Source organism: Mobula birostris, chromosome 23, assembly GCF_030028105.1.
Source record: "Mobula birostris isolate sMobBir1 chromosome 23, sMobBir1.hap1, whole genome shotgun sequence".
Classification (NCBI taxonomy): domain Eukaryota; kingdom Metazoa; phylum Chordata; class Chondrichthyes; order Myliobatiformes; family Myliobatidae; genus Mobula; species Mobula birostris.
In genome coordinates this window covers 18,139,047-18,153,121 of record NC_092392.1, presented here as the reverse complement: position 1 = coordinate 18,153,121, position 14,075 = coordinate 18,139,047, and the positions used below count along the sequence as shown (strand labels likewise).

The 14,075-nt window shown below is 39.9% G+C and overlaps 1 protein-coding gene across 5 annotated transcripts in view; it reads left to right on the top strand.

Annotated features, from left to right (window-relative positions):
• The window catches only part of LOC140186954 (voltage-dependent calcium channel subunit alpha-2/delta-1), a 747,581-nt gene that overhangs the window by 443,348 nt on the left and 290,158 nt on the right, over nucleotides 1-14,075 (top strand). For all 5 annotated transcript variants that reach the window (XM_072241811.1, XM_072241809.1, XM_072241810.1 and 2 more), the window contains one exon: nucleotides 2,107-2,238. In XM_072241811.1, coding sequence (XP_072097912.1) covers nucleotides 2,107-2,238 — 132 coding nt within the window. The remainder of the gene's footprint in view (nucleotides 1-2,106; nucleotides 2,239-14,075) is intronic.

The following is a 14,075-nucleotide window of genomic DNA, read 5'->3' as shown; positions in this document are numbered from 1 at the left end:
TTTAGCTTTCTCATGCACAGTTTTACCAGAAACAGTCACAATATTACAGCTTTGATTTTTTTCTTCCTCTTCCGCCTTGAGATATTAGATGATTAAATTTCAAAATAAAGACAGATTTCCTGATGTTTTGTCTGCTGGACAAAGCATCAGAAAATGAATGCAGATCATAGTCAAAACTGGACTTCAGTCTCAGGTCATTGAGTATATGTCCAATTTGTTTTTGAAGGAGATGATTGAATTAGCTTCCTCTGCCTTTTCACGCCTTGATCAAGACTAATGGCTGAGATTTCCTTCTGTCACCGGTAATATTGGCCACACAGGTGGCACTGCCAAAAAAGGATAGGACAATCATCCACAGTACTTATTGTACCAGTCCTTAAAATCCCTTAGATCTGATTGACAAATGTCTGCAGAAAAAGGCAGCGAATTTACATGCACCTTGCAGCTGTGCCATCTCAAAGGCAGAGAAAATGGCAAACTTTAAAATTCAATTTGGCATAGGTAGTTCCACTGTCTCGCAGCTCCAGTGACACGAGATTGATCCTGATCTCTGGTGCTGTCTATGTGGAGCTCACACGTCCTCCCTAAGACTGCAAGCATTTCTCCTGGGTGTTCTAGTTTCCCCTACATCCCAATGGTGTTCTAGTTTCCTCTACATCCCAATGGTGTGGTTGGTTATTAGGTTAATTAGGTACGTTACCCTTTGGGCAGAAGGATGGTGGGAGAATGAGGAGCGAGGGTTTAATGGGCTTGAATGGCCGAGGGCTTAGGAAGAACATTTCCTGTGGGTGTGATGGGAGTGCTCTGAGAACTGCTCAGCCCAGACGAGCTCTATCGCCTCTTTCTATGGAGAAAGAAACTAAGTCATAGTCATACTTTATTAATCCAGGGGGAAATTGGTTTTCGTTACAGTTGCACTATAAGTAATAAATAGTAATAGAACCATAAATAGTTAAATAGTAATATGTAAGTTATGGCAATAAATTATGAAATGTCCAGGACCAGCCTATTGGCTCAGGGTGTCTGTCCCTCCAAGGGAGGAGTTGTAAAGTTTGATGGCCACAGACAGGAATGACTTCCTATGACGCTCTGTGTTGCATCTCGGTGGAATGAGTCTCTGGCTGAATGTACTCCTGTGCCCACCTAGTACATTATGTAGTGGATGGGAGACATTGACCAAGATGGCATGCAACTTGGACAGCATCCTCTTTTTAGACACCACCGTGAGAGAGTCCAGTTCCATCCCCACAACATCACTGGCCTTACGAATGAGTTTGTTGATTCTGTTGGTGTCTGCTACCCTCAGCCTGCTGCCCCAGCACACAACAGCAAACATGATAGCACTAGCCACCACAGACTTGTAGAAGCTTACAAAATATGACAAATGGTCTTTATGATCTTGTGCTTTATCTAATTTGCAACACTGTTGTGCCAGATGCTTCCTGGGACTTCAGTGTACCCGAGGTGAAATCCTCACCAAAGCTGGCAAAAGTATGTTGGGGAAAAAAAACAAATATTGAACCTTGGCCAGAATTCATAGGATATTCGGTTACATTGTGGAAGATCAGTCTTTGTTTGGAGGAAGCTTGTGTATTCCACAAGACTTTGAATGTGTGCAGTGTAGATTCTTGGACAATTTTGAACACAAGTGAGAAAAAGTATTAAGTGTAAAGAAGAAGCCGTTCTCTTTATAATGAATTTACTAATAGAAATGAAATGTCAGAAGCTGCTATCAACAATGCAAGACCTAATTAATCCTGACAACGGCAGAAGTGACACAAAAGGTGGTTGACCAATTCATTCATCCTTTCAGATTTTTATAACAAAAATACCTTTTGTGCCAGATTAATTCTGACTATTTTAAAAACATTTTATCATTTTTAATGCATGCATTACTAAATGACAATAAAAGGGGACTGCGTGTCCTCATAATCATAAAAGAGAAATGTATTGTTTACACAATGTGGCGTTTAGTGGTACTAAACAATCTCCATACTTTTCCTGTCTAGAAATAATTAATCAGAAAATATAAGTTATTTTTCTCTTTGATTTGAGTGTTTGAGTAACAGGCTGATGAGTAACTGAGTGTTTTTGCTTGCTTTTCAGCAACTATTGTTTTAAATGAACTCAACTGGACGGCAGCATTAGATCCCATTTTTAAGCGTAACAAGGAAGAAGATCCTACATTAATGTGGCAAGTTTTTGGAAGTGCAACTGGCCTGGCTAGATACTATCCAGGTAAACAAAGTTTACAAGATTAATATGCAATGGCATTGTGAATTGTAGATTAATGGTAATGTTGAAATGCCACTGATTTCTCCTTTTTCTTGTGTATGGCCAAAGCAGCATTTATGAATCAGTTAAAGGTTCATGACCCATTGTATGACCTCGTTAAAGAGAAAAATAATCAAAGTTATTGCCATCAACTTTGTGTTAATCACAAGTTGTAATGCTCTAGTCTTTTGTTTGATTCTTTTTCCCCCCACAGAGAAAGGTTTGATTTGTCATATTCTTTAAGTGGCCACATTATCTAGGTTTGGGTCTTGAATGAATTGTCTGTTTCAGATAGTCTATCCAAGGTTCAGTTTATGAAGTTGCATTTTTATTTTTTTTTAAAGATTTGTTTATCCAGGTTCCTGGACCATAACGCAGTCTCAGTGAAAATGTTTTGCTGATTCTATAATCATGGGAATTAATGTAAAATAGGATGAGGGTGCTACTCTTCTGCTTTGATGCAGTTGATCCCAGTTAATTCTAATCAATCCCATGCATTTAACTATGTTGGTTTGATGAGTGGAGCCTTTCTTCTGATAGGAAATGTAATGTTCCATCTGAAATGCACATATAAAGTTACCATGTCGATTTGCCTATTCCCAATAATGGAGGAGCTGAAATCAAAAGTGATGGAAAAAGAGAGCAGGAAAAGAATATATATTGAAATGGCATGCTGGTTTCATTCTTGCTTAGTTAAGATCACCCTTATGGTCCAACCTGATAGTCTACAACTCCTGGGTTGTTTGATGTATCAGATATACATTTGGAGATACTCAGCAATCCAAGTCCAGAAACTTAATCAGTTTGGTTAAATTTCTGGATTTGGATTGTTGGGCGTCACCACATATATACGTGATATGTCAAACAACCCTGGAGTAGCAAACTATCAGGTAGGACCATGATCTTAACTTGGCAAAAAATGCAATTTCAATGTATATCCCTTTCCAGCTCCCTTTTTCATCATTTCTGACTTCAGTGCCCCTGTTAGTGGGATTAGGTGAATAGACATGGGAACTTTGGACTCCATGTGCATTTTATATAGTGTTTGAGTGGAGAGGGTACTATATTCTCCCTATCAGGTTGGCACCTAGTGGGGAGAAAGAAAGTAACAACTATTTAAACAAGTGCCTCTTCATAAGATGCAGTTCACCTCTCCCTACTGAGGACATTGAAAGTCGTTAGTGTTATAACCTTACCATGGAGATTATTGTAGAACCAATTTCTATTTTAAATACAGACTTACAAATTTACAATAGAAAAATGTTTGCAGATAATAGACATATATTGGATGTATATATTTACCTTAAAATTAGTTTCAGTATTTAAATTAATGATCCACCATGAAGGTTAATCATGGTAATCGGTGAGTGATGTAAAATCATTGAAGTTAGGCCACTAATTTACTCTTGAAATTGATTTTAGTTGTTTAAGGCTGTCAGATGAAATATAATACAGGCTAATTTCTGTTTTACCAATAGACAGGTCCTCGAGTTGACGAAAGCATTTCTGAGCTATTTAATAGGCTCCTGTTGTTTCATTTGGCCAATTTGTATGCAATGAGTCCATTACTTCATTGAAGACACTTAATCCCACATGTTAATGATAATGCAATTCTGAGTCAGAATGGAGATGATTCAAACCTGGTGAACTGCTTGCTGCAAGAGATTGATAAACAATGCTCAAAAATAAGCAGTTACTTCCTTTTGCTGCATTGTTCCAGGAGCGATGGAAAAAAGTGCTGAAAATTTAGTTATATATTTTGTTCCCTCTGCTCTTTAAATAGGCTGTTTTCCGTATAAATTGACTACGTTTGCTAGGCAATCAACTCTGAACTATGAACCGAAGCACATGCTCCATGAAACCTTGAATCTATTTTCTCACAAGGTGGACACATTCGACACGATACACTCAGTGGCCACTTTATTAGTACCTCCTGTATGTTCCTGGTCTTCTGCTGTAGCCCATCTACTTCGAGGTTCAATGTGCTGTGCATTCAGAGATGCTCTTCTGCACACCACTGTTGTAATGTGTGGTTATTTGAGTTACTGTTCCCTTCCCAATAGATTGAACCAGTCTGGCCATCTTCATCTGACTGCTCTCATTAACAAGGTGTTTTTGACCACTGAACTGCTGCTCACTTGATGTTTTTTGTTTTATACCCTATTCTCTGTAAACTCTAGAGACTGTTGTGCATTAAATTCCCAGGAGATCAGCAGCTTCTGAGATACTCAAACCACCCTGTCTGGTACCAACAATCATTCCATAGTCAAAGTCTCTTAGGTCACATTTCTTTCCCTTTCTGATGCTTGGTCTGAACAACAACTGAACCTCTTGACCATGTCTGCATGCTTTTATGCATTGAGTTGCTGCCACATGACTGGCTGATTAGATATTTGCATTAATGAGAAGGTCTACAGGTGTACCTAATAAAGTGGCCACTAAATGTATGTCTAGTTTTGGTTTTCTTTGTTGAAGAGTGAATGTGAACCTATTGGAACAGGTTGATAAGACTTTGTTTGAGACATCTTGAATTGAGAATGACATCTCAATGAACACATTGTTTCATCAGTTATGTTTTGAAATATTGGCTTACACTGTTGTGAGCCATCACTCCCAGAGCCAAAGGTATGGGTAATACTAAGGAATAATGGTTGAAAGATAGATCACGAAAATGAAGAGGCCTTGTATTTAAAAGTTTTCATTCCTTAAAATGGAATTTTAACAAAATTCTTTGGCAACAACAGCCAATTTAGAGAATATGATATATGGAATGTGCTTGTCTCCAGTGGAAATGATGTTGAAGATGATATAAAAGATTAAAAGCAAGCTAAAATCTAATCACAAAATACAGTTTGTTGTGATCATAGACATCAACTGTACTTTTTTTTTCCTTTGGTGCTGCCTGGCCTGCTGAGTTCCTCCAGCATTTTGTGTGTGTTTGTTGAGATCAAAGCCTTTGGTGATTTGCCATTTAATAAACATGATTTTTGCTTGTGTTATATACCAGATTAAACAGGGTTACACATAGTTCAAAATAAGCATCTGAGCTGCTACAGAAAAGGAAGATCTCACCTTAAATCCTTATCATGTTCTTAGCCAGCTGTCAACAGCAAAGGTGGAGTTGCAGTTGGTTCAGAAGTAGATCACTTCCTTCACACTTGGAAGTGCTCAGATATATGTTTGTTTGTTTTAGGCACTGGTCTGTGCTCTGCTTTGACTAATTTCACCTGCTCCATTCTCCCACCTCTCTCTAGCTGTAAACTGCCTGCAGTTTCCAACTCCTTAACCCATCAGATGCAGTTATACTCATGGCTGAGGTATAGATTTGACCACTCACCACTGAAAGCAAAGGGGAACTCTGAGCACACACCAAGTAAATTGTCCTGTGGAACGTTGGCAGAGATGAATAAGAATGGAGTTGAAGGGAAAGACAGTGGTGTGCTAATAACACCATTAGATTTAAAAGAATAATGGATATTATTGTTGAGATGTAAGAGCTGTTTACAAAGTTTAGGCATTTTCCAGGAATTCTGTGAGTTGACATTTAATCAATACATTGAATTCACTTCTTCAACACAAGATTCTGCAGATACTGGAAATCCAGAGCAACACACACAAAGTGCTGGAGAAACTCAGCAGATTAGGCAGCATCTATGGAAATGAATAAACATTTGACTTTTCAGGCTGAGACCCTTCATTCGCACTGGCCTGACCTTTCATTACCATCATTAGATCAGTTAAGAGTTTTAATTTCTATGGAGTACCGACTTGCCCTACACTCCATGTCCTTAATCACGGATGTTATTTTTAACAAGGATGACTGACTGTAAACCATTAGTAAGAGTCACTGAAGAGTAATCTGCTCTTGAGGAAAAATTCCATATCCAGTATAATGAGGTTATAATTGATAGCTTGAAGCCTCAGTGCATTGCTATTGGTTTCAGCCTGATTGAGCTGAGCTAACGTTGGTCAGTTTGTCAGACTTGGGAGGACAGGAGGTAGCTATTATATTAGCTGCTAGGATGTCACAATACCGTTGACTGCATTGATGGGTCAAGGGTTTGCAATGAATATTATCAATGGTCAATTTATGAGTCTGCTTCCTGGGCAGCTACTGGGTAGAGAATTAAGCAAAGGGTGATGTGTGTACAAATCCAACGTGATGCTCTTTGTGAGTAACTTAGAAACGGTATTCAAAGATGTTAGGCACAATATAAGGAACGAGAAAAATGGAATACAACATACTAGTTTTGTGATGAAATTTGTTTTACTATTTTACTGAAACAAGTCTACTTGAATGTCAGTGGGTCCCTTTACTTGGATAGATTGTTGTGGTGCTGCAGCATATCCTTTTGTAACTGTATTGTGTGGGCTTTCTGTCGTTTTTACTGATGATTCTACCTACACTTTGTTGTGTACAATCTAATAATGAATTCAAATATATTCACAGCCCAAAGATGAATGGTTTTTCACTGTTGATACAGCATAAAAGCATGAAGTGGAGATGAGATTTATTTGTATTATAATTAGCCAGTAATCATCATAGGATTGCATTCTTAGATAATTAACTGTGTATAAAAATAAACTGTAGCTGTGTGCATGCTCAAGAGAGCAATGAGTTAATGAAATATATTGGACAGAAAAGAATATCTTACGTGTTAACTGCCTGAATATTTGAGTATTGAATACAAGGAGCCCCGTTGAATTGACTTTAACTACCCTAATTTTTTTTTAAAGCGTGTTGCACCAGCCAGTCGGCCATTCTTGTCTGGTGCATAGTGTCAGGATTGGTCTCCTTTCAGATTAACCGGGTCACGATATGAACGTTCCAGACTCGACCCTTTTTTTTACGAGGCCGAGTGGCTAGCTCGACGCTCAACCCAGCACGGATGGAAGGCGTGCTCGGGGGGGTGGCCCGACTTGGATTCAAACTCAGGAACCTTCACTCTGGAGTCCGGCGCTGATGCCATTGCACCACCAGCCGGCCACACTTAAGGAAATAAGGATGGACAGTGGGTGATACCACTACCAGTGGCTTTAATATCCTGTGATCAAAGGAAGCTTGAATATACAGGTATATGACATTTTAATGTAGCAAAGGCTACAGAAGCATTCTATGTTTGAAATTTGACACTGAACCATTGAGACAAAGAAACATGGAAATTGGAAGCAGGAATAGACTTTCAAGATCATTTGCTGATCGTCCAAATTCAGTATTCTGTTGTCTTTTCTTGCTATAAACCCTCAACACCTCTCGCGCAATAAAGCAATATCAAACTCCTTCTTGAAAATAATTCATGATTTGCCTTCAGCCTCTGTTTGTGGTACAGAATTGTCTATGTCCAATAATCTCCAGGAAAAGAAACTTTTCCTCATCTCAGTCCTGAGCAGTTTACCCTTAACCTTAGACAGTTATAGACTTCCAAGCAATCAGGAACATTTTTCATGTTACTGTGAGTTAATCTAGTCTCCAGAGAAGATAGAAACAGTCAACCCAATCTCCCTCATGTGTCAGTCCCGCTATCACAGGAATCAGTCTAGTGAATCTTTGCTGAATTTCATCCATGGCAAGACTGTTCTTCCTCAGATAAGGAAATCACAACAGTGCACAGTCCTCATCAGGAACCTACACAATTTCAGAAAGACACCCTTCCTGCTGTGCTCGTATCATTTCACCATGAAAGTCAGGATACAACACGCCTGCTTACCTTCAGCTGCTGGTGCACGGTGATACCTGAGTCTTGTCACTGTTGAGATAATAAGCTCCCTTTCTGTTTTTGCAACAAAGCGCGTAACTTTATCGGCATTATGCAGCATCTGTCACATATCTTCCCACTTCCTAAACCTGTTCAAATCTGGAGCTTTTCTACATCCTCCTCAAGGCTCACACTGTCTGCATTTTGTGTTATCCACAGACTTGGAAATAATGCATTTGCTTCTCTTATTCATATCGTTAATTTAAACTGAGAATGGCTGGGGTCAGGCACTGATCCCCGTGGTACCTCACTAGTTACTGTCTGCCACTCAGGAAAAGACTTCCTTACTGTCATTCAACCAGATCTCTATCCACAGAAGGATCTTACCCCCACACCCATGTGCTTTACTTTTGCATGTTAATCTCTTGCATGGGACCTAGGGAAGTTTTCCTAAAGTACACTTATACTTTATCCACTGGTTCCCCCTCACCTATTTTGTTAGTTTCATTCTCAACATTTTCCAAGGGATTTAGCAAACATGATTTCCTCCTTAATGGATCCATATTAACATTGTCACTCTTCAAGTGTTCTGCTTTGACATCTTTTGTGATGGAGTCTAACGTTTTCTTATCGCCAACATCAGGCTCCCGATTAGTAATCCTAATCACATGAAATGCTACAGATGCTAGAAATCCAGAGTAACACACACACACACACGCACACACACACAAAATGCCGGAGGAACTCAGCAGGTCAGGCAGCATCTATGGAAAGGAATAAAGAGTCAAGCTGAGAATCTTTGTCAGGACTGGAAAAGAAGAGTGAAGAAGCCAGAATAAAGAGGAAGGAGGAGGGGAAGGAGTACAAGGTAGAAGATGATAGGTGAAGCCAGGTGGTGGGGGAGGGGAGATGAGGCGAGAAGCTTGGAAGTGATAGGTGGAAAAGGTTACGGGCTGAAGAAGAAGGAGAGTGGACCATTGGAGAAAAGGAAGGAAGAGGAGCACCAGAGGGAGGTGATAGGTAGATGGGTAGAAGAGAAGTGGTAAGAGGGGACTTTCTCTCCTCCTACCATCTTATTCTGGCTTCTTCCCCCTTCCTTTACAGTCCTGATGAAAGGTCTTGGCCTGAGATGTCGACTCTTTATTCCTTTCTATAGATGCTTCCTGACCAGCATTTTGTGTTTTACTCCTGGTTAATAATATCCTGCTTTTTCTCTGTCTACTTCTTTAATGATTGGGATACATTTGCTCCCCTCCCATCTGCTCAAACTGTTCCAGAATCAGCCCAATTTTGGAAAATGACAATCAATACCCTGGCCATTTCCTTAAATACTCAGGAAAGCAGATTATCAGACATTGGGGATTTATTGATCTTCATTACATTTTATATCCCTAATATCATTTCCCTACTAATCAAAATTTCATTTAGTTCCACCCCCTCAGTGTGTTCCTCAACATTTTTGGGAGGTTATTTGTATTCTTTGCTCTTTCTTACCTATTAAAAACATGTTTTTTTTTCTGACTGTAAGGGATTTAACATTTGTCTTCACAAATCTTTTTTGCTACAGATATCCTTTAGAGTCAGTTTTGCTGTTCACTGTATGCTTTATTTCCCCATCCTAATCATTGCCTTTGTCTTCCTTTGCTAAAACCTAAACTGCTCAGTCCTCAGGTTTGCAACCTTGTCTGATCATTTTATGTTTTTCCTGCTTGGCTCTAATACTATATCTAATTTATTTTGAAATCCATGAATGAGCAACTTTGCCTGTTCTATTTCTGTGCATTATAAGAATAAATGAATGTTATAATTCATCAAAGTGCTCCTTAAATGTTTGCCATTTTCTGTCCACTGTTGTCCCTTTAAATCAGGGGTTCCCAACCTTTTTTATGCCATGGACCAATACCATTAAGCAAAGTGTCTGTGGATCCCCAGTTGGGAATCCTTGTTTTAAATAATGTTCTCAATTTATCACAGCCAACATGAACTTCATGTCCTCATAGTTTTGATTATTTAGATTCAGGACCCTAGTCTCTCTCACTATCCCTCGTAATCAAGAATTCTACCATTAATGAATTCTCCCTCAAGTGACCACACAGAACAAGATAGTTTATTGATCCTTTCTCATTACATGGTATCCAGACTCAGATGATCCGGTAACCAGTTGGTTACTCTAGTAAACCATTGTGAATATAGATCAGAAGTCCCATTTCTATGATATTGTTAATTTGGTTTGCCCTATTTACGTATAGATTGAAATCACCCAGAATTAGAATTGTATCTTCATTGCATGCAGCTTTAATTTCCTATTCAATGCCATCTTCTACAACACTATTATTGATTAGGACCTATATGCAACTTTTAATGACATTTTGTGCCCTTTGGTGTTCTAGTACTCCACCCGTACAAATTTAACAATGGGATTATTTGAGCTAATATCCTTCCTCACTTATGACAAGTGACCACTGGTTAGAGTGCTCAGAAAAAGACTGGTTCAGTCAAATTTTAAAGACTAAATTAGAGAAGGACAGGGAGTTGGAGGAAGAGGCTTTAAAGGCAGAGAGGATGGAGCATAGCCTAGAGTAAAGGAAGAAGGAGATAAAGAGGTGGGCAAACTAATAAAGAGGCAGAGGGATCATAGAGTGTGCAGAAGATAGAGAGGTTTGGAGATGGAGAGGGAAGTAGAAGTATGGAAAGAGGTAAAGCACTAGAGAGGTTTCTCTGAGAGAATCCCATAATTTTGACCCTACCTGCTGAAGACAGCCACAGACAGGATTTCAACACGACAAAGAATTTCTCTGAGTACTAGGCAGATGTTGATAGATTTTTAATTGTCTTAATGATATCAAGAGCATCAAAGGCACAGAGCTTTCTTGAATTACAACATTAGAGATCCTGGCATTTTTTTGTGTGATTTTTCTGTATCACCCACTCTCTGCCACTGATGTTATTCCGATCTGTTCCACAATGTTGAACAACTATTGATGGATTTCTTTAGGCTCTTTCAACCGATGTTGTGACAGGCTAGAGCTTCAAATTAAAAACATTCCACTATCTCAACTGCAGTCTTCTGAGAAGTACAAACACAGTGACAAGAAAAGCTGTATTCTCTCCTTTACTACTATTTTGGCTGAATTCCAAAATCATTGAAGGTCTAGCACTTTTTAAAAGATTGTTCTTGGCTTGCTTGAGCTGGTACAGGGAACCGGGTCCTGGATCTGTGCTCTCAATCCAGCAGCGTTGCAGTTAGTACTGACTGGCCATGAGATCCATGTTAATGAGGCCAGAGCGTGAATTTGATGTGCAGCACACATTAGGTCAAACAAGTTGGTGTCAATCCTGTGCTTGTTCTTCAGTGCTGTCAGAGTACCTGCTGCAGTTTCTTTATTTCCCCCAGTATCTGGAATCATCCCTGAATATTGTTCTTAGCTCCCAGGTGAATGAACAGTCAGGTTAGACTAGGCAAGCTGCACACACAGAATGGAAAAGTAGAAGCTTCTGGTTGTGTTTAAGTTAATTTAAGTTTGCTGATGACACCACTGTCATAGGCCGGGTCAAAGGTGGTGATGAATCAGCATACTGGAGCGAGGTTGAAAATCTGGCTGAGTGCTCCCACATCAACAACCTCTCACTCGATGTCACCAAGACCAAGGAGCTGATTATTGACTTCAGGAGGAGGAAACTAGAAATCCATGAGCCAGTCCTCATCAGGAGAATCAGAGGTGGGGAGGGTCAGCACTTTAAACTCCTCAGTGTGATTATTTCAGAGGACCTGTCCTGGGTCTAGCATGTAAGCACAATTACGAAGAAAGCACGGCAGCACCTCGACTTCATTAGAAATTTGACGAGATTCAGCATGACATCTAAAATTTTCACACTTTTCTGTTATCCCTGCCAGCATTTAATTCCAATTTACTCTGGCCAACTCCTCTCTTATACCACTGCAATTTCCTCTACTCCACTGAAATACTGCTACATCAGACTTTACTTTCTCCCTATCAAATTTCAAGTGAACTCAATCATATTGAGATCACTGGCTCCTAAGGGTTCCTTTACCTTAAGCTCCCTAATTGCCTCTGGTTCATTACTTAACACCCAATCCCGTATAGCTGATCCCCAAGTAGGCTCAATGACAATCTTCACTAAAAAGCCATCTTGTAGTCATTCAACAAATTCACTTTCTTGGGATCCACTATCAACCTGATTTTCCCAATCAACCTGCATGTTAAAATCTCCCATGACTATCATAACATTGCCCTTTTGACACGCCTTTTCTATTTCCCATTGTTTTCTGTAGTCCACATCCAAGTTGCTGTTTGGAGGCCTGTATAAAACAGTCATCAGAGTCCTTTTACCCTTGCAGTTTCTTGATTTAACCCACAAGGATTCAACATCTTCTGATCCTATGTCACATCTTTCTACTGATTTGATGCCATTCTTTACCAGCAGAGCCATGCCACCCCTTTTGCATACCTTCCTATCCCTCCAATGCAACGTGTAACCTTGGACATTCAGCTCCCACCTAATACCATCCTTCAGCCATAATTCAGAGATGACCACAACATCATACACGACAATCTGTAAAAGTGCACCAAGGTCATCCACCTTATTTCTTATACTCTGTGCATTGAGATATAACACTTTGAGTACTGTATTTGCTATCCTTTTTGAGTCCGCATGTCTAATGCACTGATACTCACCCTGCTAGCTGCAATTATGTCCTATCATTTGCCTGCCCTTCCTGACAGTCTGACTGCACGCTACCTTTGCCTTTTTACCATCTATCCTATCATGAGTCCCTTCACTCCGGTTCCCAACCCCTGCCAGGTTAGTTTAAACCCTCTCAACAGCTCTCACAAACCTGTCCCCGAGAATATTGGTCCCTCTCAGGTTCAGGTGCAACCCGTCACTTTTGTACCAGTTATACCTCCCCCAGAAGAAATCCTACTGATCCAAAAACCTGAAGCCCTGCTCCTTGCACCAGCTTCTCAGCCACACATTTATCTGCCAAGTCATCCTGCTTCTACCTGCACAGGTAGAAATTCATAAATTACTACCCCAGAGGACTTGCTTCTCAGCTTTCTGCCTTGGTCTCTAAATTCTCTCTTCAGGACCGCATTGCTTTTCCTTCCTGTGTCATTGGTACCAATATATACCAAGACATTTGACTGCTCTCCCTCCCCCTCCAAAATGCAGTGGATGCGATCCAAGATGTCCCTGCCTCTAGCACCTGGGAGGCAACATACCATCAGAATGTCCTGTTCACGTCCACAGAATCTCCTGTCTGTCCTTTGACGATCGAGTCCCCTATCACTACTGTTTCCCTCTTCTTCCTCTTACCCTTCTTCTCCTCTTTCCCTTCTGCACCATTGAAAATGATTCTCAGGGATTTATGTGGTGACATTCATGTACTTTGATGATAAATTTATTAATTTGAAGTTTGTGTACATACCTAGGAATCCCATCATTAATTTTCTATCCATAATTACCCATAAACTGAAGATAGATTTAAGAGATAACTAGTCTTGGTGAGTGTTGAGTCAAATATAGCCCAGGATGGTTAAGGCTGGCAGATTTCTCTTGATGTACTCTGGGGAAGCAGATGAGTTTTCAAAGAAGTCCAGTCATGTTATATTTACTTCTAATGATATTACTGGCTTTTTGTTAATAAATTCTCCAGCTGCCCGTGTCAGATTTGAATTTGTGGCTCTGGATCGAGGGCCCAGAGTTCTTTTGTAGAAACGTAACCAATTCACAACCGTGTTAATTAATCAGAATTGTACTCCACCTTTCCATATGGTTGTAGATTTTGAAGGGAAGAGAGTGTGAATAAGAATTTTCACTGGTGCACTGTCAGTGGTTCAAGTTATGTGAGCAGATTAGGGATCTAGGCACTAGAATAATCGAGACTTTAGAACTTTATTCCCTAGCACACAGGCGAAAGAAGGGAGATCTTGTAAAAGTGGATACAAAATTAAGAAGAATATAACTATGGAAAATATCTGCAGCTTCTTTTTTTTCCCTGAGGTTGGGTAAGATTAGAACTAGAGGTCATAGTTCAGGGTGAAAGGTGGAATAATTAAGGGTAATCTGAGGGGGAGGTTCACT